General features: G+C 40.3%; 2 protein-coding genes across 7 annotated transcripts in view; one reads left to right on the forward strand and one right to left on the reverse strand.

Annotated features, from left to right (window-relative positions):
• Positions 1–9,038, forward strand: part of EMILIN2 (elastin microfibril interfacer 2) — a 38,032-nt gene extending 28,994 nt beyond the window's left edge. Inside the window, exons 7-9 of one of the 2 annotated variants that reach the window (XM_074899130.1) lie at positions 3,123–3,257; positions 3,911–4,272; positions 8,917–9,038. In XM_074899130.1, coding sequence (XP_074755231.1) covers positions 3,123–3,257; positions 3,911–4,248 — 473 coding nt within the window. In that variant the 3' untranslated portion in view covers positions 4,249–4,272; positions 8,917–9,038. Of the gene's footprint in view, positions 1–3,122; positions 3,258–3,910 lie in introns of both variants that reach the window. The other variant, XM_074899129.1, reaches the window with a different exon arrangement.
• A 3,381-nt stretch (positions 9,039–12,419) lies between these two features.
• The window catches only part of LPIN2 (lipin 2), a 45,995-nt gene continuing 34,225 nt past the window's right edge, over positions 12,420–24,189 (reverse strand). For 3 of the 5 annotated variants that reach the window (XM_074899134.1, XM_074899132.1, XM_074899131.1), the window contains 8 exons: positions 23,760–23,842; positions 22,491–22,635; positions 21,456–21,604; positions 20,915–21,001; positions 18,998–19,150; positions 17,869–17,983; positions 17,071–17,174; positions 12,420–16,749 (listed from right to left, as the gene is read on the reverse strand). In XM_074899134.1, the coding sequence (XP_074755235.1) occupies positions 16,605–16,749; positions 17,071–17,174; positions 17,869–17,983; positions 18,998–19,150; positions 20,915–21,001; positions 21,456–21,604; positions 22,491–22,635; positions 23,760–23,842 (981 nt within the window). In that variant the 3' untranslated portion in view covers positions 12,420–16,604. Of the gene's footprint in view, positions 16,750–17,066; positions 17,175–17,868; positions 17,984–18,997; positions 19,151–20,914; positions 21,002–21,455; positions 21,605–22,490; positions 22,636–23,759; positions 23,843–24,189 lie in introns of those variants that run through there. The other 2 variants (XM_074899133.1, XM_074899135.1) reach the window with 2 other exon arrangements.

Raw genomic sequence — 24,189 nt, forward strand, 5'->3', positions numbered from 1 at the left:
TAGCTGTGCTTTCATAACACACTGAGTTATCATCCACATCAGAAACACAGTGACTTCGCAGAGCTAATGGGCCCAGCTTCGTTGAGCACTGTCTCATGGAAATCATTGGCACTGAGCTGTGCTGCTTGGCCATCCCATAAACAGAGGGAATGTTCCTGAAAATGAGATGTGTTAGGGTCAAACTGAAGAGTTGTGGGTTTTTTTTTTAAAAAAAGGCAGAAAAAGCATGGAGGTGATAAATTGCTTTATTTTTGTCCCATTTGTTCTAACTGAAATTATGCACTTTGGCCTTATTTAGATTTAGGAGTATTGGCCAAACAGAGGAAATGGGACATCTCCTGCCTACTCCTGCCATATGGAAAGGAGTCATAAGTGCATACTGACAAACTAATTACATACTTATTCTCTTATACTCTTCTGAGTAGATTCTTGAAGAGTCCTCATTCCAGTTGCTGAGCAATTGTCAGCAGCACCATCACACTCTCATTTTTTTCTCCTTTCATCTTGATAGAGAGTGCCTGTGCTGTGCACTGTTTTGTTCTGCATGATGTTTTTTTTCTTCTTTTTCTCCTTCTGGCCCTTGGGCTCTGTGGGAGGCATGAACTGTGCTGGGAAGTCAAAAGAGAGGTGGAGAACCAGAAATACAACTAGCAGATGGTTGGAAGTAGATGTAACCTAACAAAGGCCACCCATGTACCTTCTGTGGTCTTTTGACTTCCCAGAATGCATTATATTAGCTTAGATTGCCATGAACATACATACCTGCTCCTGCTTACGTAGATATATATCAAGTGAAACTTCCTTGTATACATCTAAAGTCAAAGAGTTTTCTATTCCCTAGAAGCTGTAAAACTGTGGTTGAATCTTTTGTGAAACTTTTTGTCTCTGTAGCAGTTTCTTCATCAGTGCATGAGGTTCCCAGCTTTTAAATGCTCTAAAACTTTTCTTCCTGATTTTTATATTTCCACAACACTAACTGCTTAAGTGGAAGCGGTTTCCAAGCCTGGACCTTGCCTAGAGAAACTGGACTTTGATCTTTGCATGAGGAAAAGTGTTTGCAAGTGGGGACATACAAGAGAAGGTGATTCTATAAGGTTCTGCAGAAGCACTGCTGTGAGCTGTTGGTAGGACTTGTGAAAGCTTCGAACAAACAGGCAGAGTTCTAGCTGGGAGGAGGGTAAGAGAGCAGAGACATACTGAGTCTTTACTGCACCTCCTTATAGTGCCCGCTGAACTGATCTGCAGGATATTTAGTTGGGTTTAAGATTTCTCATTTGGACAAACACAGATGGTGTGTTAAACTAGGCTGCAGCTCTGAAGCAATTTCAGCAGCAAACTCCAATAATTATTCTAGCAATCTCTATAGGAAAATCTTGAAGGAAGCCATGGTGAGCCAGGGCAGGAGTCGCTCCCTTATTCAGATGACACCAACCCGAACAGAACTGTAGCTACTCTAAATGGAGAGGACAGCGTTTCTGGGCTGGCAGCAGATAAGTTTGTGCAGTACTGTCTGTGTAGTATGACTGCAGTGCAGAGAAACCTTTACAAGTGAGCCAACAAGAAGTTTGAGGTGCATTTTCAGTTGATTTGTGTCTCAAGGTAAGCTGAGAATACAGAGATGCTTTCTGTAAGTAGCGTGGTATTAAGATGGTAGAGCTTTACAGAAGCTGCTTAAGTAGACTTCCTGCAATTGATTTTGGTCCTTTCAAATAACCTGATTTTAGCTTACAGGAGCACTTGCAGGCACGCTGGCAGGTAGGAGTAATGAAACAGGGCCTCTTGTCTGTTTTCTGAGCATGAGACAAAATACTGAATAAGGAGATTTCCAAAGGTACATGAGGCAGATGGTTACTAGCCCCTGAGGGAAATCAAGGTAGTTACTTGCCATCTCTGAAGTTGCAGGCATGTCTTCCCCTCCTAGCCCCCCATGCCAAATTATTCACACACACACACAAATAATAGCAGGGCATTTGTATACGTACATTTTAGATGAAGTTTTGACACTTTTTAACTTCAACTTTTAAGTGATACAATCTGAATTGAACATTGGTTGCTGACGGGCATCTCAGATTGAGAGAAAGAGAAAACCAAACATTTATTTTAAGGAAGGCAGAAGAAGGGACCCAGTGTGAAACAGTGTGGAGAAGACATGGATCTTAACCTGAACAGGGTGGAACAGAAAGATCAACTAAGGACAACGTTAAGTGTATTTGTTGTTTACCTAGTTGCCTGAACAAAGTTAACAAGCGTTGACTAGTTCTAGAAGTGTGTCCTGCCTTAGGGGAAATGTTTAGAGGGAAGGAATCTAAAATGGGATTAATAAGTGGTCGATCACTAAACACATGCCATTAAATCAGTCTGTTAAAAGTAAAAATTTGTCTTAATTGTCCAAATTGGTTTTTATCCAACACTAGTCTGAGAGCAGTGTTTAGCCAGTAAGCAGATAGCCACTATAAAATATCTAAGTGTCTGATCTGCTGAGAAAAGAAGAAAAAAACGTGGAGTGAGAAGTCCCCCAAAAGAGAAGTGCCACAGAGGGAGAAAAGCCCCAATGATGGTTCTTTCTGCTTTGTTACTTTTTAAAAGAAGTTACTTTTAAATTTAAAAATTGTTACTTTGTTTAAAAAGTGTTACTTTTTGTAGCTATTTTCAGTACCCTTCAGGTGGAGAAGGTAAGAGATACAAGCTGTGTGCAGCTTCTCAGTGTGAGTAGGAAAGCTGGCACGAGCTATATACCTTTAGCACTCCTGTTGCCATTGTGATAGTGACAGAGAACAGGAGATGTCTAAGGGCAGCCTCAGTCCTGAAGAGGGTCCATGGCAGAAGCCTTAATGAATTGAGAGGTGCCAGAATTTCCACTGCCAGCATTGACAAGCCACATACCTTTTCCTTAGAAGGCTGTGGCCAAGGGGGGAATTTTATGGTGCTCAGTAAATTTTATGGTGAGACACCTGGGACCTGGCCAGCAATACGTATTCTGCTAATTCTGGCATTCCTCAAGTGACAGGGTTAGTCCAAGTGGAGTATGTGCAGGAACAGAGAGACTGGATTGTAAGCCATCACAAGGAGAGGCTGTGTTGTCATCCTGATGTGACTCTGACTCATGTTGTTACCCATTTTAGGACCTGCTGCTGCCGCGGCCTCTCTGGTGTCATTTTCTGCTGGGCTCACCCAGAAGCCTTTCTCCAGTGACGTTGGCGTCGTTCACTTTAACAAAGTGCTTGTGAATGACGGGGACTATTATAACCCCGATACAGGTAACAGCCAAAGAATGGACCCGCAGAGATGGCAGACAGGCAGTAGCATGGGTTACTGGTGTTTGATGCTATCTCAGGCCTTGCTGGCATATTGAACAAACAAAGTAAATCCATCTAAACCAGACACACCAGGGTAAAAGCTTCCTGTGGATGTGGACAGGCACGCATTTTGCCACTGCCGGTTTTCCACAACTGCCCTGTAATACTGAGGCCCAGCTCACCACTGCCTCTGCTCTGCCAGCACAGCTGCTTGTGCCTCCCCAGCAGCAGTAACCGCGGGCTGCCTCCTTCCCCAGCAGTGTCATGTCACTTGAGGGTGTTAGACATGCCTTAACCTCCTGGGGATTTGCACAGCTTGTGGGTGCCTCTCACCTCTTCACCCAGCTCTGAGTCATGGCAGCTGCTTAGGCCAGGAGGTTTCTGAATGTGGACAAGACCTGCATAGGTCCTGAAGGACTGGCGGGCTCTAACACAAAAGCAGCAACCCTTTGCCTTCATGACTGCTGACAGTTGGTCAGCAGCCCAGGCTGACCTTGTCACAGTTATCTGTACATAGCAACGGCTAACCCATGTTATGTTTGTCATCGTCCTTAGAGCGATCAGGTCTCTCCATTTTTAATAACTCTGAAAAGCTCAGTCTGTCTCTTCTGCAGGCATTTTCACGTCACCATATGAAGGGCGCTACCTGATCACTGCTGTGCTGGCCCCAGAGAGGGATGAGTATGTAGAAGCAGTGCTGTCTGTCTCCAACGCAAGCGTGGCTCAGCTCCACACAGCTGGGTACAGGAGAGAACTGCTGGAGTATCACAAACCCTACTCGGGGAAACGGACCTGTGGTGGACCCGGGACGTTCCACCTTGTTCTTCACCTCAAAGCAGGAGATGAAGTAAATGTCGTCGTAACAGGAGGCAAACTGGCCTATACAGACTCTGACGAAATGTACTCCACGTTTAGTGGAGTTCTCCTTTATCCTTCCATTTCTCATGTTTAGGTTTACCTTGAACAGGAGAGAAGGGTAAGATATTCAGAAGAAATTAAGTGTAATAAAATTCAAAGCTTTAATATATTCAGTTTATATATTTGATTTCAGTGATGGGTTTATAGTCTGTACTGAGACCTTTTCCTTGTCCCTTGCTTCCAGAGGTAGCTAAAAGACATGTTTCTGTAGCTAAAGTAACTCCTTCCCAAGCCCTTGTTTACTTGTACAAGCAGAACCACTCTTAAACAACAAATATGTTCTCAGTAGATACTTTTCCACTGTGCTCTTGCTCTTCCCTATTAAATTGCCTTTGCAGTCTTCTCCCTAGTTTATCAAATTGTCCCTAGTCTATCAAAGTTTACATCTTCACTTAAGTTTACAGTTGTGGTCACCTATTTTCATGTTTTCAGTAAAGTAGGGGTCAAGAAGGCGAGGTTGTATTGGACATGGTTGATGACTTCTTAGTTCTCGTGTTACTTAATAACAAGTTGGATCAAGTGCATTTGCACAGTTTGTTCAAAGCAATTGCTAACTATGGTGGTGCAAAGCAAAACGATACTTACCTGCATCAGTTTTCTTTCTTCGCTTAAGGGCCAAACACAGTGCTAAGAGACAAAGATGAGTGACTCATTCCAGTCAAATGGAAGCAGCTGTGCAGGCAGAAACTTAACCTTGCCACAGCTTTCCACTAGGCAGACGTGAGTGTAAGGTGCAGTTGCTACTATGGAAAGATTTAGAACAGTTATTTTCAATTGATACAGTAAAAAAGACGCTCACTTAAGCATGATGCCCTTGAGATTAAAGCTTGGTGTTTGAAATGAGTAAAACGGGTCAGAAAAATCTCAATTGTCTGTGCTTAGCTTGAAAAACTGTCATTTCGAAGTTTAAAAAATTTTCCAAAGTTTGTTTCTGGCAGTCTTACAGTATTTGCATTAAAAAGGAAATTTTGTCTTTGTTGCATTGTAGAAAACAAATCAGAGAAAAAATTGTTGATAATAGGAAAATATTATTAGCCAATACCGTCAAACATACAAACCATCTGCAGTGTGCTGTAACAGCCTCCTGCATCAGTGCTTTTGAGTGAGGTTTGTTTTAATATTCAGCATCTGTTTATATGGATGAAGCAACTAGCTTAAACAGATAAACACATTTGGAGCAACAGTATTTTATTTCTCATTCTAGCCACTTCTCAGTGGAGGTAACAAAAATGATGTTTTGGCTCTTTCGAGTTAGCATTTTGATCTCTTTCATGGCTGAAAACAAAATCCAGCCGTGTTTTACTGAGAGCAGGACTATTCCACTGTCACCTATAGCTTCTTATATAAACTTACCTTTTTAATAGTCTGTTCATGCCTCATAGAGTTGTATTTATCGTAGTGGTTTGTGTAGTGTGTTTTCCTTCTTACAAATCCAGAACAGCTGTTTATAGCCTCAGAACAAACAATTCCTTTAGGTGAAGGAAGAACTCCCTGTGCTGTAAGCAGCACAGTGTGGTTTAGCTGAAGCCCTTCCCATCTGAGGAGGTCAGATGAAGATTTATGCCTTTGCTGGTTTTGGAATAGATACTCCCTAATAACTCTGTTTCCAGGCAATGAGATGGGGCCTTCCCACAACAAACTTGCATCCTGGAAGTTGAACTGCTTGTGAGAAAAGCAGGCAGAAAAAGCTTTCTCTGCACAGAGGAACTCTTGAGTCAATCCCTGTGCTAGAATTGTGAGCACAGGAAGGAAACTGAGTGGAGTTTTAAAGCACCTGGTTTAGGAAGATCTCTTGGTACCTCTTTTTCAGAAATGATGGTGTTACTGATACGTAGAAGCCAGGACTGGATGTGTTTTGTAGCAGGAAGGCTGTTTCTCTGAACAGCCGTTAGTCAGTAGCCAAAGACGTACAGTGAACTTGCATTTCACAGCTCGATAAAGGGAGCCACCCCCGTCTCATTTCCCTGCACCTTTGTCTTGAGCTGTGCTGGAGTGTGGTGCGTTAGCATGCAGTTAGCAACCACATGCTTTTTCAAGGGGGCCTGAGTTTTCTCCCTAAATTAACATAGCCCCTTTCTGTCCCATGCCTTTCTAGGTCTCAAAATTGAAGGGGCAGAGAGGAAAGATTGTTTTCTGTATTTTCAAAAGCCAATTACATCAACCACTTTTTTTTAAACATGATTTCTTATGTACAAAAGCCAGAGAGAGGCACTTTTCCTTTTAGGATATTTTTCACTTGCCTCAAGAAAGCTGTGTTCTCTAAGAAGTTGGCTCCAGACTATGTGTGACTCAAGTATTGTTAGATTATTGTTGCCTGTTCTAAAAATGACTCATGGAAACAAACAAAATGAGATGAGTGCTTAGGGAGACCTATCTGGCAAACAACGGGGGGTTTTTTTCCCCCTCCAAGTGAGACATTTTTAAGAATTGGCAGTGCAAGTTTAGTGCTGGAGTTGCAAAAATTGTATCATCTAGTTCTTACCTAACCATTCCGGTAGATTTCAAAATCTAATCCACAGATCTTCACATGCCCAGTTCCACTAATGGGACGGGGTCATCTTCTACCAGAAAGCCTCTCCTTGAAGCCAGGATCTGCTGCTGATGCTGAGATTGTACAAGCCTTCACAGTGCAGCAGCGTAACTGGTATTTGTACACAGGTATAAAGCATTCGCTAAACTATGTCACAGCAGGGCCCAGTCTCAGCGGCATATTTTGAGGACACGTTTTTAGAGCTTTTAGGGATACTTTCCCATCCACAATCTCTAGTAGTGCAGTGGCTAAAGCTATGACCTTTGACAAGAAACCTCTGTCTTAGATTCCTGCCTTTGTTGAGGGAGACCTGACCCTTAATTTCCACTTTCTTGGTAATTGCTGTAATCAGGGTAGGTGGCTCAGTTCCTCCTGAGGAGGATATTTTCCTGGAGCTTACAAGGTGGAATATTCACCCAGCTGGGAAGACCACAATGCTGTAGCCCCTGAATAGCAAAGGGAGGAAAGAACCCGAGTTCCAGTCTCTGCTCCAGTGAGTGCTTGGGTAAAACATTCATTAAAGCAGCAGCTGGAACAGATGCAAGCACAGATGTATTCATGGGCCTTCTGAGTATTTGCTCCATAGAGAACAGCCCAGCTTCAAAGGAAAGAGCCAGATCCCTGCTCCAGAATACCCTGAACCCACTGACAGCACCTTTGTATCTTTGGTGAGAATCAGCAACAGAACAAGGAAATACCTGCACTGAAAGGAACATTTCACACTGTGGGTCCATGATTTGACTACCACACCCAAGGGCATTCACAAGCGCAAATAGGAAGCATCTGTTAACCAAGAAAGCCTTAAAAAAAAAAAAAAAATGCTGTAGGTGGGAGCTCTAAGGCAGGTATGCCGTCTGTTTCATAAATCACAGTGCTACCTTTTAGATCGGCTTTGTGGGTAGTTTTGTAATAGAGTGTATGAGGATTGCAAGATTCTTAGGCAAAACAGTTATCTGTTGTGCCAGGTGCTCATTTGACATCAAAACAGGAAGAAAACCAAACCATACCAGGTGAAGCTGTACAGATATGTGTCTGGCAGCCCCTTAGCCAGGCACCAGGCACAGTGGTTTCTCAGGGACTGTCCACATATCAAAACCAGAGGGGTAGCCAAGGCAGCATCACTTGTCAGACAGACGCATTCCCACAGCCTGGTCATTAGCAGAACACCTGAAGACAAGCCAGCGTACCAGCAGCCGGAGAGACTGCTCTGGCCAAACATGGAAAGTGTATCCTAGAGCAGGTATGAGGAAAGGCAACAAAGCAACATACAAACTATCCCTATCCCCGGGAAAGCTTGGAGCAGAACAGAAATGCCAATTTTCACCACAAAACATGTAAAAAACCTACCTCATTATTTTAATTTGCTGTTGAGACTTCAGAGACAGTGGAGACATGTCTATGCTGACCACTCAAAGCAATGGGGATTTTCTGTGCTATTCCACCTTTAAATGTACACCAGGTTACTTGCAGCAATCTTGTGCATTTTTTTCTGAGACTAGTCAGCTCGGTGAAGTCAACCAGCTATTCAAGAAGAATTACAAATAGTCAAAGAACTAGAACGAGCTAAGTGGAAAGCATAGGAAGGCAACTTGAAACAAAATGCCTGTTGCCACCCGCTGCAGTTTTAAAATGCACTGGGAATGCAAGGTAAAGGGCTCCACAGCTGCAACCAAGAGATTCAAATCAGGATTGAATTGTTTCCCAAGGATACATCATGCATTTGGAAGTGTGTTTCATCTGCTGAGTAAGTAAATCCTTATGTTACAGCACAGTAGTGGATACGGATATATTCCACCAAAACTACAAGTGCATTTACAGTCTCAGGTTGGAGACGGGATGAATGTGCGCTCCACTGAGAGCTGATCAGCAGGTACGCTTTGGCTGCTAGTTGCTCCCAGATAATGGCACAGAGTTCAAATTGTCAAGTTAGCAGGAATACCTGGGGGCTGTGTCCTGTCATCACAAGACAGACTTGCACGCAAGCCAACACCAACCCTCCTGCAATGTACCCTGCAGACTTGAGATGAGATGCAGAACAGCTCTGCCAATTCTTTGTATATGGGAGACTTCAAAGAACATCTTGTAACATGTTACTACATAAGCAGGTTTTGGCGTTTATCCATTTTCCTGTCTTGATTGTGGAAAAAAAAGGAACATTACTATGTTTTTCAGCAAAGAAGAGCACATTTGAAAGAATGCTTTATGACTGTATGTGTATACATATATACATGGATAGCGAGAGTGTGACATCCAGGAACATGAAGAAAACTGTGATGAAAAACAACTGCAGATATGTCCAAATAAAGCCTACCTGTTGTGTGATGTCTTGATGCTCCTTCACTTTCCAGTGAACACAGCAGCACTGTAAGCCAAAATTTTTGCTCTCTCCTCCACAACCTTTAAAACTGCAGTTTCTGGCTCCTCAGTCAAGCTTGCATGTGTATTTTAAGTGTTTATTTTTGGTGTCAAGCACTGTTAGATAGGCTATAGGCTTTGTGGTACAAAGCATAGAAGTTCTGCCAATACAGTTCTTACTGGTCTTGGTTGCTCATTCAGTGCCCTAATTCCTGGGGAATGGAATGGAATAGAATAGACTCAGTTGAAAGGGACCTACAGCAATCATCTAGTCCAACTTCAGGACTGACCAAAGTTAAAGAATGTTGTTAAGGGCATCGCCCAAAAGCCTCTTAAACACTGACAGGCTTGGGCAATCGACCATCTCTCTAGGAAGCCTGTCCCAGTGTTTGACCACCTCCTCGGTAAAGAAATGCTTCCTCAGGTGCAGTCTAAACATCCCCTGGCACAGCTTTGAACCATTCCCATGCATCCTGTCACTGGATACCCAGGGAGAAGAGACCAGCACCTCCCTCTCCCCTTCCCCTCCTCAGGAAGCTGCAGAGAGCAGTGAGGTCGCCCCTCAGCCTCCTTCTCTCCAAACTAGACAGGTCCAAAGTCCTCAGCTGCTCCTCACAGCACATGCTTCCAGCCCTTTCACCAGCTTTGTTGCCCTCCTCTGGATGCATTCAAAGACCTTCACATCCTTCTTAAATTGTGGGGCCCAGAACTGCACACAGTACTCCAGGTGAGGCCGCACCAACTCTGAATACAGCGGGATAATCACCTCTTCTGATCAGCTGGTTTTCGATGCACCCCAGGATGAGATTTGCCCCCTGGGCTGCCAGGGCACGCTCCTGATTCATATTGAGCCTGCTGCTGACCAGCACCCTCAGGTCCCTTTCCTGCAGGGCTGCTCTCCAGGTGCTCTTCTCCCACTTTATACTTGTGCCTGGCTTTACTCCATCCTAGGTGCAGAATCCAGCATTTGACTTGTTAAGTTTCATCCCATTAATTGTTGCCCAGTGCTCCAATCTATCTAGATCCTTCTGCAAGGCCTCTTGTCCCTCAAGAGAGTCAACAGCACCTCCCAGATCGCTGATAAATATACTGAGCAGAACTGGCTCTAGAACTGAACCCTGAGGAACATTGCTGGTGAGCGGTCCCCAGCCAGATGTAGCCCAAATCACCACAACCCTTTGAGCCCTGCCCTTCAGCCAGTTCTAGGCTGAACAGTTCAGGCTACGTTGCTTATTCTCACCAGAACATGCACAGATGAAGTAATAGCATCAGAAGTGGGGAATGTAAGATCAAAGAACAGTGAGATAGGAAGGAGAAGGAAAATAAGGCAGGAAAAGACTGGAACAAAATAAATGCCTAAGAAAACATGAGGTGCACCGGCAATCAGTGCTGGGTTGAGACTGGCAGCCACCCCATCCTTCAAGCAGAATTCAGATGAAATCAGAAAAAAAAACCATTTAGTCAAAACCCTATCTATCTGGCATACTTCCTTACAAGCAAAGGCTTCTGTAGCACTCCTGAAGAGGTGGCTTTGCATAGTTTGTAATTAGCCCAACACACAGTTAATTGTGCCCCATTCAAAGCACTATACCCGAAAGCCATTAACAAGTCCTCCTCGCTCCACACGTGTTAACCCCCCCGAGCCGCTCGGGCTGGGAGGCCCTTCCCACCGCACCGCAGCCCGGGGCCTCGACCCGGCCTGGGCCAGCAGCCACTTCAGCCATGAAGGAAAATACTGCGTGGGGTTATAGCGCCGGAGTCTTTCTGCTACTCTTTGCTACAGCCCCTTGCATGATTAGAGGGGTCTTGGGCATCTCTGGTATGGGGCAGAAACATCACTGTGAGTTTGATTAGTCTAAGGCGAGAGGAGCGGAGGAAATGCTGCTGGTATTGTCATGCTTAGAAAACACATTGCATGGAAGTGCCTGCCCCTGCCAGACAGAAGGCCCTGACAGGCCCTTGCTGTGAAACAGTGAACACCTTCAGAAGCTCTGACCCATCCCGCTCCCTCCCGTGCAGGACATCTGCCCAGAAAACCCTTCTGAGCAGCAGCTGACTCACAGCCTCAGCTCACCCCTGGTCTGACAGCTCGGCCCACAACTGCAACAAGTGGGAGCACACATGTACTTCCCAACCCAAATGCAGCCCCCAGGGCCCTAGGTGTCCAAACTGCAGAGCACAACTCTAGACACGGTGCCCTGCACACACAGAGGAAAGTCCCTGTTCTTGGAAACTGCGATTCTATTCTTCATGCATTTAAGACGGTTGCTTCAAGACCAAAAAATCCATCCACCATGACCAAGATTACCCCAGTAGGAGTCCCAACAGGTCAACAGGGCAAGATGGACAGAGGAGAGAGAATGCCAGCTCAGAAATGTTTTTGCAACAGATCTGAACATTTAGCATGCACAGAACACGCCACCCTTCTCCTGCTTGCACTGGCGCAGTTGCTCACTGCAGGACAAGCAAGTAGACAGGCAGTGAAGAGTGTGTTGTGAGGAGTAAAGTGCCCTCGGTGTGAAGAGAAGGAGAAGGGTGAAGCCTGTGAGCAGAATCACAGGGGAAACCCAACAGAAATGCAGATGATCCAACGACAGCAGAAACCTGCGTCTAGGCACGAGGAAAGCAAGGTGCTGGGAGTAGCAACACAAATGACACACACTGTAGAAGGATCAAAAGGCACAACAGAGTTTACACTTCCATGCAGATCTGCCATACTTTTATGTGTGACTGAAGTGGTTGAATTTTCTAAAGGTAGGCTGCTAATTAGTTGTATTTATCAACAGCAGCAAGAGACCAGGAAGAATAAGTTTCTACTGAAAGCTCCAGGCCCCTTTTTCAAGATGGTCTCACAGTAACTGCCTCAAGCAATTCAACTGTAATGGAAGACAATACCCTCTACCTTTAAAGGAAAAAGTTAACTTTGATGGAATTAGGATAAAACTCCAAATAAGGGCAGATGTACAGGAGCTCAAACTGTGCAGTTGCAAGATTTTTTTCAAGGCAGCTTATGTATTCCCAAATCATGCATCTGTTACCTGATATTCTGTATTATTAAAACCTGTTTCCTTTTCTTTATACTTATAACACAATATTGGTACTGGCACACAATGTAAGTTGGATGACAGCAATTATTTATCAGTTGTATCAATACTCTGAAAAAAGTAAATTGAGTGCAAGAGAAAGCAAGTGTATCATAGTCCTTAGAAGAGCAACTTGAATTCCATGTAAAATTTAAATAACCCCACATTTACTAAATTGGCAATACAAGAATGGAATTCACAAGTACAAAGAGAAGAAAAATTTTAGTTTATGTTTGTTTATTGTGATAATGTTGGTCTGAACATCAATAAACATTGCACTGAAGTATGGGTTACAGTACCCAAGATAGTCCAGTCTTAACAAAAACCACTGTATTGGTATGATCACAGATTTGACAGTTTTAAACACACTACCTTATTAGTGATTGGGTTGCTTAACAATCAAATATTCCACATCTTCAACATAAAAATGAAACGACTGAAGAGAGTTTTCCCACCCTCAAAATAAACCAGCGTTTAACTTTCATCTGGAAGTAATTAACACTGTAAAAAAAATTCAAAACAATTCCATTCTATTCAGCAGATTTTCACTCTGGAAACTAAAACTTCTTCAGGCAAAAGTGACACTTCAAAGGCATCTCAGATTCACTGTGTATTTTTGATGTTTCATTATGAATTTGCATTACAATCGTTTAAACAACTCTCACTCATATGACAACATTTTCTAGAAGACTTGTATGAAATATTAACATGAAATCTCATCTCTTTTGTCTTTACCATAAGCGGATTCAGAGTTTGCTTCAGAAGTTCCATAACAGAGTTGACACAAGTGTTAAAACTTTTCCAGTTGACAAAAGAAAAAGTTTTAGAAGGAATATACTGATGACAGGAAGCTAAGGATACGTGAGCCAAGATTGCACATGCAATTGTATACTGTTAGGGATGAGAGCCCAACCTTTCGAAGTACAAACATGCTCGGTACAATAAAAAAAATAAATATCCAGAAATGTGTACCACTTTAGTTACTGATCGTTAAATCATTATAGAAATGGGTAATGTCCAAGTTACTAAAGTTTTGAATTGCAGTGTTCCTTGTTTATTTCCAGACAGGTATCATTGACTCAGCTTTTGACACGGTTCCAATGCTAAGAGGATCTGCATCTTCAACAACACAGTCTTAACAGGGGTGTGCATGTGCCTACAGGCACATACACTTAGAAGTTCCTCTTTCACAGAAAGAATGATTTAGCTTGCGCTGATTTTAAGTAAGTGTAGCACAACTTGTCCTCAAACATCAGTTTCAGGCCACTTCTCTTGGCTAAGGTAACAAAGGGCAGGCTAATGCATAATTCTTATTTACTCCAATTCATATTAATATTGCAGCACAAGCCTACGGGTTGATAGTAATGAGATGTCTTTTCTAGAGTCAGTAAAGTGCCCAGCAGTCCAAATTACATAGGTATGCAATGACAGGTACAGTGCCCCCCTATTCTGTCCCTAAACAGGGTTAACAAACAATCTGAAAAGCTTCAAATACAAGCCAGATTTAGAAAAACAGAACAAAACTCCACCCTACTCGTATCAGAAATACTGAAGAACACTATTATATTTTATCAAAAAACGTATATCAAAACTGTAGCTGTTACAGAGCAGAAAAAGAAATATTTTAAACTAAGCAACTTGTTGGACATCCCTGTAATGCAAAGTAACAGGTTAGCAGAATGGGGAGCTCTCTACCACTCAACCCCCATATTCAGACCACCTTAAATTATATGTGTTTTGGGATATACCTGATACTATTTTTCCACACTGCTCATTTACTCAAGTGCCCATCTTAAATCCACAACTTGCCTTTATGACAAGCTGAAAAGATGAATGGAACTGAAGAGAAAAAAATTAACCAAGAAAGATACAGACAAATCTTGGTAATAACCTGTCCCATTTGGAAACTTATCCCAGTTTCATGAAGTGCTCTTATTTTTAGAAAAAACCCAGGTAATATCAGGGCCACCAAGAACAAGTTAAGCGCAGTAAAGAAAATTTTGACATCCACTGTTTTAGGAGAGGCAGCTTCACTCCCTTTATGTAAAATATAATCTTTAGATAGAATATTTCATCTTGTAATTAAAATATTATGTTGGATTCTTATTTAAAGTATTTTAGTGACTTAAAAGCTCAAATCCCATTGATATTCAAAGCACTTGGTGATCATGAAAATGTCAGTTTCTAATGAAATCTATGGAATAAAAGGTAAGAAAAGGAGGAAAAAAAAGAGGAATTATGTTTGTAAGTGAAAAAAATAAAAGGAAAAAAAGAAGCGGTAAGAGCAAAATATTCTTTCAGTTGAATCCTGTGAAATCTACTTGAACACTGAGTAGATTGGTGACAGGACCAAGAATATGCTGAAACAGTCACAGGAAGTATTGTTCTCACTGTACAAGAAGGATAGTGCCTTTCAACCCCCATCATGACAGATAGGTATGTTTTCTTTCCCACTCTCATACTCCTGCTTTAAAAGAGAGGTTCCATGTTGGTTTTGCTTGCCCCCAATTCTTTTGTTTTATAAACACAGGAATACACTAGAGTTTTATAAGGGGGGGGGGGGGGGGGAGAGGGGAGTTATTTATTTATATAGTGATCTAAAAATTTACCCCCTCACCAAGCAGTTCACCAATTGTCTAGCATTAGCTGGTGTTACAACAGAACTGTGGGTTAAGACTACTCGGCCCGATAGAAGAAAAATATTCCTGGGGATGGGGATGGGGGGTAAAATCCTCTAAATGTGCCCTTTTGCAGGTAGTGAAACAGAGAGCTCCTTTCCTACAGTAAGCTGAAGCAGAAGGGCCTGCCCAAGCTGTCTCCGAGAAGAGCAGCCCTGGTGCAGGTGCCGCATCAGGTAGCCATACAAACGTCCTCTAAAGATCACTCACACTTCCCTGCTCCCACAGGGAGCTGCGTATGGGGAGCAGTGGGGGAGCTTGCCCCAGAGCCTGGTGGAAATTCTGGGTGTTGCCCCTAGAAGGATATTTCATGTATGGCCCCAGCAACTTGCTTAAGGAGTGACAGAAAAGACTGTGTGCCCAGAAAGCCCAGGATTGACGTTTAAATGACTGTAGTCCTTAAACACTCTGGGCTGGTAGAATGATACATTCTCACCATAGATTTGTCTGAAGGAGGTTAAATGCAATAACTCAAAAAGCAGAACTACCTTTGCCTTCAACTATTTTTTTGGAAAGAGAAATGCTAGCTGCTTTTACAGCTGATAAACACTAGACTTGGAATGCAGTTTGTTCACAGGCTCTGATCTGAACCTGAGGAATGATCAGCACAATGTTTATGAATAACCCAAACCCAAAAAGGTTTATTCTGCTCTGCAGCATTTAACCATTCTCATACCTGGAATCTCACTATTGAGCTGCATTTCCTTCCAGCTACTGAAAACCTGCAATACAGAATTCTGGAAAGACCTGCAGTAGACAATTAAAAAATTAAATACATTATTTTTTTAGTATTACAATTCCCTGAATATAATCTGTACATACATTTTACTGGCCTACACAGCATCACACACATATGCATCATCTCTGTTGAAAAAGGAAATAAAAATGCCAGCTCCCCAACTCTTACAGAAATGTTCAAGATTTTTCTTGATGGAAATTTTACATGACATAGTGCAGCCTGAAAACAACAAAAGCCATACAAGTATCTGAAGACAACTTCCATTTTAACAAGCTCATGAAATAGTTTAAACACTGCATGTAAAAAAAGTAATAAGCAGAGTTAGTTTGAGCGTGAATTGTAAAAGCACAGTCTCGTACATGTGACAAAAGGCATATTTACATTTAAAGAGGCATTTTATGTCTTCAGAGTTTGTCAGGCTAGTAACCTCTACACATTTTCTGTGTTTTAGCTGAGAAAGAGCACACTGGTCTTAGGTTCTGGCTCCTTTCGGAAATGGCCTAATTGCCCACCTGAACATTAGACCACACTTTTTGTTAACAGGTCTGACATTCTATTTGGCAGTTTCCATACACTTTTTGGCTTCATTTTAGAAAATACACTATTAAGACTAATACAAAAAAACACCCCAACAACCTATGTTTACAATAAGGTCTGTATTGATGAAAATGCAAAATCATAGTTTACCTCAGCATTTCGTTGCCTGGAAGCACTTGGGTACCATGACCATCAATGACAGGCCAATCTCAAGTGCCTTAGAACAGGTATATAAAGACAAGCGATAAAGAAACAAACAAACAAAAAAATCAAATCCCCCCCCCCCAAAAAAATAAGACAGTAGCTTTGCATTTTCTTTGTTTTAAACCAACGGAGTTAAAGTGATTTCTTAAGTAAGACTTACGGTACCAGTATATAAATTTGCATCTTCATTAAGAAAGTTCTTCACATTTAAACTGAAGTTGAGTAGCTGAATATGAAATTCCATCTCTAGGTGAGAAGTATTTTTCAGGCCAGGTCGTCCATGTTAAGGTCAGGAAGAGGCTCTCTCCAATAGCAAAAGGAGCTGAATTCTGGGCACGGAAATGCAGAGCTCTGTTCTTTATTAAGCAATGGGAACACATGTTCCACAAGCTCACTTAGTCTGTAATACCTATATTAAAAAAGAAAGATCAATATTTAACAGTCTAGTCACTGTTCAACTGTAAGCCAAAAAGGAGCTTTAGAAGTCTAGACCAGAAAGCTATAGTCAAATAAGGCATCACTATTGAAGAAGCAATTTTCAATTTTATTTTGCCAGTTTACTTTTCTTTTTGAAAACTTTCAGTCAAGTATCCAAAGCTGTAAGTCTCTGGCAAATAAGATTTTTATGTGTTGTATGTAATAGATCAAATCATCACAGTCACAAATGCAAATATTTGGTAATCTCATTCCTAAATACTTTCTTTAGTTGAAATAACAAAAATGATCTTACGAAGATTTGTTTCCCTTAGTCCGTTCTTGGATCAGTTCACCCTTTGGATTCACAGTGAATATTCTGCAGTCTGGAACTCCCACTTGCATGTAGGCATACACATCCTGCAAAAAGCATGAACAGCACATGCTTCAACATCACCTTATTAAACGTATATCACAAACAATTTATTGAAGAAACGAAAAAAGCTGATCCAAAAAGGGTGCAGTAAAACTGCCCCTTTATTAAAAGTCCCCTAAACAACAGCCAAAAAATATAACAAAAAAACCCCAAAGAACATACACACACCATAACAAAACAATCCCCCCGCCTCCAAACATTTAATTCCTGTTCCCGAGCCTGGGACCACAAACGTACCCAAAATCTATACCACACAATACCATTCCTTCTGACAATATTCCTCTTACAATACTCTCTCTCTAGCTCAATTACAAAAGCCTTGAGCTGCAGAAAAAAAATACAGGAACTGTAAAACAGGAAAAAGAATTTGAGACTGAAGAGCACTGAATTAATACCCTTAGGGTATAAAGCTGTCAAAAATGCTAAAAATGAATATGGAATATATTTAATAAAATTCTGAGAATACTAACGCATATTTGTAACCTGTCTCACATAAGCAGTTCTAGCTGCTTTTATTTAAAGTATCTGCATGTGGGCTTTCCTGACCAAACCCATAAAAGCACCAGTGTCCTATTTCCTTACTCAAATTTAAATAGAAACAAAAAGAAAAGTCTATTTCTTTTGCTTCCCAAGTACTTCATGCATTTTAACCCTTCAATTAGAAAGGGGCAGACTTACATTGGGTCTGTTTCCAAAAGCAGCATAGAAAGGCTGTTTACTGGGAGCAAACAAATTCTTGATATCATTCAAACATTCGATTTTGAACTTTTCAGGCTTCTTTTCTATTACTTCCCTAAAATAAAATTTCAACAGTCAAATTCTAAATCATGATTTTATAGAGGGTATTCTCCTTCCCCCATTTATCTGATATTTATATTTTCATTGCTTCCTGTTGCTAGGGTTGGTAGTTATATAGACATTGGTCAGTAGTTATCCAAGAATGATACGAGACAATGAAACAATAAAACATTTGCTGGTTTTGCAACATCCACAGTGAAAAAAACAGGTGAATAACCTGTGTGCAGGCTACATAAATGGGATGAAATTACCAGCTGTGAATGGAGTTTGTGAACACCTTTTATTGTAGATGACCATATGAATAAGAAGACCTGATCAAGTACACATAAGCTCATTACACCTCCTGTCCCTGACAATATTACGGAAGGCCTTAGTGACTTTAACAGAAGTTGCTGTTATTGCTAGCCATGAATCAGTTGTTTTTACTAAAAACCAAGCAAAAACAAAAAGACTTTCCCCCTATTAGCTCTTCCCATCAAGAACAATTGACTATGATTGGTTCAAAAGATCAACTCAGTTGAACCATAGCCAAACTGCATATTGCTTTTTAAGTAGTCATGTACAGAGCACTCCCAATACTGCAAGATCATTTAGTATACCGTCTATAATATTCCCCAGATTTTCTTCTTTTCCCTCTAACTTGTGTAGTAGCATTGCACTACAATCCTTACAGATATGCTTAAAAAGACAAATTTGTACTGATATAAACAGTATTCAGTCATGGACTGGAAAAATTAATAAAAAAGGGAAAATGAGCTGCTCTATGATATTTTGTGTTTTGTGGCCACTTCTAACACGCTCTCAGAAACAGAAGTACACAACAAGTGAAATTCAGACAAAACAAAGAGCTTGTAAATGATGACTAGAGGGACATCAAGTCTCAGTAGCAAATCTAACACTGAGTGGAATGGTTACAGCTGTAATGGTCAGCAAGCCAAATCTTTTTATTTTGCTTCTTTCTCTGAGATGGGGAGGGAACCGATGTATGAAATCCCACAAGCTTACTTACCTATGCAAGGCAGAAAACAAACTGCTAGGGGACAACATGAGAGGGCCCCTGGGGAGAATTGTTCCTTTGTCATTCACCCAGTGTAGGTATCCTCTGGTCATATCTGCCATCCCAATGGCACGGGCAGAACAGTACAGGAACTTGTAGCCATTTCTAGAAAAGAATTATCAGCTTAGTTCATATTCCCACTGAGGAGTTTCTTTGCAACTGTAAGTATATGTTTATAGCAATGTCCAGAGGCACCAGTTTAGGTAGCGACCCATTGCAGTGCTCTGCACACAGGAGAAGACTGTTTCACTGTTAAAAAATCTGCAAGGCATATAATACTTTAAAATGCGTAACTCAATCAAAACCAAGAAACAGGAAAGTAAAAAAAAAAAACCAACAAACCAAAACAAAGTCAAAAAAACCAGCTAGGGATGGTAATATAGAGATGACACAATTAAATGGACTAAAGTGTGTTTAAACAAGTGCCACACTGCTTTTATCCAGCTAAGTGTGTTTAAACAAGTGCCACATTGGTTTTAGCCCAGCTGCAGGATGATAGCAATTATTTAAATTATCTGCATCACATAATACTGGATGCCAGATCTCCTGTCTTAGTTGTTGGACTTTTCAGGTTGTTGGCAGAATTTCCAGTGCAGAGTGAAGTATGGATAACAAGAAGCATTCATCAAGCCCCCAAATTTTTCCTGCAGACTTCATAGGTTTATCCGTCACCCAGATTTGTACAGTTACTGTATGCACAAAAGTCTTAAGTGTCATGTGCATTTTCAAAGACTTGATTCAATTTGGCAAGTAATTCCAAAACTACTCTTCTATTATGCACTGAAAACAAAAAAAAGTTCAGGTTATCTCCCATAGACTGCAAGGAGTCACAGCTGAAATTTAGCCACAGAATGAAGGCCAACAATAGATTCTAAGATCCCAAATATTTTTTGGGGAAAGTAAGACTACTAAACTTAAAATCAAAGATAAGAGTTGATTATTTCAAGTGGATCATTAAGTGTTTAACGATCATCCTGTGATCCTCCCAGTAGCATTATTTCTGGCATCACTATACTTTGAAAAAAAAAGTTTTCTAAAGGATCAAATCTGAAAGAGGAGGAAATATGTAGGTTTATTCTGCCCTGAGTTACTGGACATAAGTATTACAAGGCTATATACCTCTTAGATGAACAGTAAATTTATCAAGGTGTGGTTCATGACACTTTTGAACTAAGCAAACACGTCACCACTGCGGCAAGGGCACATGGGCTGCCTATGCAAGTTCTTGCAGATCACAAGGTGAGCACTTTCACTTGACTAACCCAGAGTGGGGAAGGGGAAATTGCCATTTTGCAGAGTTATTTTTCTACTGCATCAGCTTATGTCAGAAGTACAAATGACAGAAAACTTCCCTTCGTGGCAGTGGCGAGTTGCTCTGAAACAAGCCTAATTAGGATAGTTTTCATGTTAAGGAGCATTCAGCTTGAGTTTGGTAGCAAACACGTTAAAATCATTTATTCATTGGAAGGACACAATTTAGGTTTGAATTTAGACTGTAAAATGTTTGTAACAGGCTTTGTGATCAGTCTGAGCTGGCGGACACAGAGATATGCATGGCTGTTCAAGAAATTATTGCTATTATGGTTCTCTTTTGTAGTCACAACAATATTACGCATAGATGTTAAGAACTAAAATGCAGAATCAAACATTTGAGAAGGGAACTAGTAGAAGTGGTGTCTTCCATTCCTGTAGAAGTATACATCTGGGAAAAGAACTTGGTTTTGTTTGTGAATGACAGAAATAGCTCACTTCCCCACATTTAGCCCAACAAATTGTAATAAACTGCATAATTATTAACAACAATCCAATTATGTGCCCATTAATCCCCAAATTCCAGAAAACCCTATCTATGTTTCATAGATTACATACTCATTTATGGAATGATAGAGTTTTGCAATGCCCTGATGAGTCCAGTCCTTGCCAAGCTGAGGGAGGATCTGTCCTAAAGCATCAGACCTAAAAGCAAAATCAGAGATAGCTGATACTAAGTATATGAGTTTTGTTAAAGTGAATCACTAATAAATGTACAATTTATATTAAGTTTTATGGAAATATCTCTACAGATGGTCTTAATGATTTCAAAAGGGAATTAGTAACTACTCCAGACACAGCAACTAGTGGGGTCATACAACACAGGTTGGTTTTCAAGTTAACCTATGGCTGCTAAACCTGGAGAAGTCTAACTGAAAGGGCAATAATCACATAGTAAACATTATCTCCTTTACATTATTCTTTTAAAAGACATTTTCTAGTTTGCTGTAAATGCAAGTACAAATTAAAAATCAAAGCGGTTTCTTTCATGACAATGAACATTCTTTAATAGTCTTCTTAAATCAAGTTTCTTTATCTTATTTTGAAAAGCAGGATAGGATCAATAAAGCAAGATAAGAAAAAAAGCAATGATACTTACTTGGTTATTGTTCCATCAATGTCTGATATAATGATTTTATCATTCCAGTTCCAGAGATATATTGTTCCTGCACAACGGCAGGTCCCTTGATACTGGGTTGTAATACTAAAAACAACATCATTAGGGCCATCTCTGAGCTTCAACTTTGCCTTTAGAATAAATCAAAATAATTGAAAATATAAGTTGCCCTTACTAGAAAATTGTTAGAATCATAAATGAGCTACAGAAAATGGTTCATAAACTCTTCCTTGTCTATTTTAACTCATCAAGAAGCAAACCATAGTTTAATGCTGGCACAGCTTTGCTAGCAAGTCTGTTTTGTAGATTGGGTACGTGTATTTGTCCATAGCTCCTATATCTGCTTACAGCAGCAGATATTTGACTCTCTGCTACTGTAACTCTTGCTATTACAAGAGACTTACAGAACTATCAAATGGACCTCCTAGTTTGCTATAGGATGCAATAGTATTTTCTCCTTAATGGATGTTTTCATCAAAATTCTTCCCTGATGAAAATCACATTTACACAGTAGCAGAGCTACCTTGCAAGTTAGACTGCAATGAATAAACTGCATACCAATTTAAAGGTACCTTATTGGAACATTCAGAACCTAGGATATCCAAATTGTAGAAGCCAACAATGTCAGCTTTTTGGCAAAATTTTAATACATAAGTTTGATGATAGAACTTTGTAAGAAATTATTCTTTTCAATCCAAAATTAATAAACTAAGAAATTATTCTTTTTAAACCCCAAAATCCAGATTCTTGAAAAATACATAAGAAAAAAATTAATCAACAGTTCCTTGCAGTTGCCCACACTAGCACAAGAAAATACTTTAAATTTCCTTTTAAATTTTAAATTTCCCTATTCCTTTTTTCTACTGCTGTCACATCCCTTAGGAAAGTAACCCAAAGATCATTTTTAATTTGTGATACATACTTATGTGTCACTTCTAAAAAGCAGAAAAAGTCCAACTCTTAGAACCAGAGTGGAATTATGAAGCATCCTATGTACAAGAAAGGCATGCCACTTACTATTTGGTCTGAAGAGAGTCTAAGTGACTTCTTATAAGATGTAATGTTTCCATGGGTTGGATGCTCTACTGGGGCAGAATCTATTTTCAGGGATTCCTTCAACTCCTGTGATGCTTCATCACTAGAAGAGTCATCTTCTGGAGGTCTAATGTGACATCAACCAGAACAAACATAAGCTACAGAAAATCTTTCTTTATTGGTGTAACATTCTCATGCAAGAGTAATTTCTGCTTATGTTGAGGATGTGCTACTAGCCTGATAGCACAGATTAACAAAGTCCATGGTCTAGTGAATGCCCAAATAAAGCTAATATATGCCAGTAAGCAAGTAAGACTTGTAATGCACACTAGTATTGGTGGAGCTCTAAAAATTACTATTACTAGCTGGCTCCACGCATGATGGGTTTAGTAAAGACACGGAGGTCACAAATACTGTGTTGATGAATTAGGTAAACTACAGATGAAAAGGGATACTGAATAAGTAACAGTGTTTTGTTTTTTAAAAAAGCTGCCAGTTACTACATAATTTAAACTGTGGGTGATAAGTTAGTGGAGTAGCTCACCTTTTAAGGTTATTCACAGACTTATTTTTCTGCTAATTAGAGATTTCAAGATTAAAAGCAGCATTTAATTTCCCTAAAGTATTCAATCACAATATATTTAGGTTTTTAAATCTTTAAGACACCAACAACATTTACAAGTATCTTCATAAAATCAGGGGAGAATATGACTATGCATAATAAATTAGCGAGACTGGGACAGTTTTGTGCTAAATACTGCTAGTTTCCAACCACAATCTTGGGCAACTTGTGCACTGTAATTAATACTATTTTATTGTTTCAATTATTTAATGTTACAAAAAACGTCACATGGTTTAAATTATTAATACAATATTAAGCACTTTTTTTTAAAAAAAAAAAAGTCAAACAGTATCTCAGAAACAATACCACTATATTTACAGAGTAGTGGCCCATTGCTAAATGTTACCATATATGTCTTTGTTGTTCTGTTAGTTATGTTATGATTTAAGAAATAAACACAATAGGATTTAGGAAATTACTGTAGTGTATTTGTAGTTCCTACAGTGTTTGCTGCCACATTATTTTGCTTAATGTTTGCTAAACAAATCTAGTTCGTCTTCAGTATCTTAGAGGAAAACATTTCTTCCCACAGTAAAGTCCTACTGAATTCTTCACTCAAAAAAAAAGAGAAAGAAACAGAAAAAAAGATGCTATTCAGTCCACAAAATAGTCTTCAGACAGGAACACACCTACTATTAACTTGCTCTTTTATAGTTGCTGGCAGCTCATTTGCTCTTTGCGTCTCAGCTTTCCCCTCTTTTGCCTCTGGTATCTAAAGCAACACGGTAACAAAGAACATATTGACATTTTAAGCATTTTAAACCAATCCAAGTGAATTCATAGTTCACACTTAAACAGTTATCAATATAGTACATAAACTATATTGTCTCAGAATCGCTCATTCTCTAAATTATTTAACAAAAGGATGCTTAAGAAGGAATGATTCATTGCAGCTTTTTATTATTTCAGGAAATACAACTGTGCATGCCAGAAATGGAGAACTGCTAGTTTACACATGATGAATTTAGCAGTAAGGGAGCTGTCAACCTCTAAGCTTATAAAATTCACTTGGGGGGGGGGGGCAAGTAAATTTAAGGCATAGATGCAAAGTTTAGAAAG

Source organism: Athene noctua, chromosome 2 (assembly GCF_965140245.1).
Source record: "Athene noctua chromosome 2, bAthNoc1.hap1.1, whole genome shotgun sequence".
NCBI lineage: Eukaryota > Metazoa > Chordata > Aves > Strigiformes > Strigidae > Athene > Athene noctua.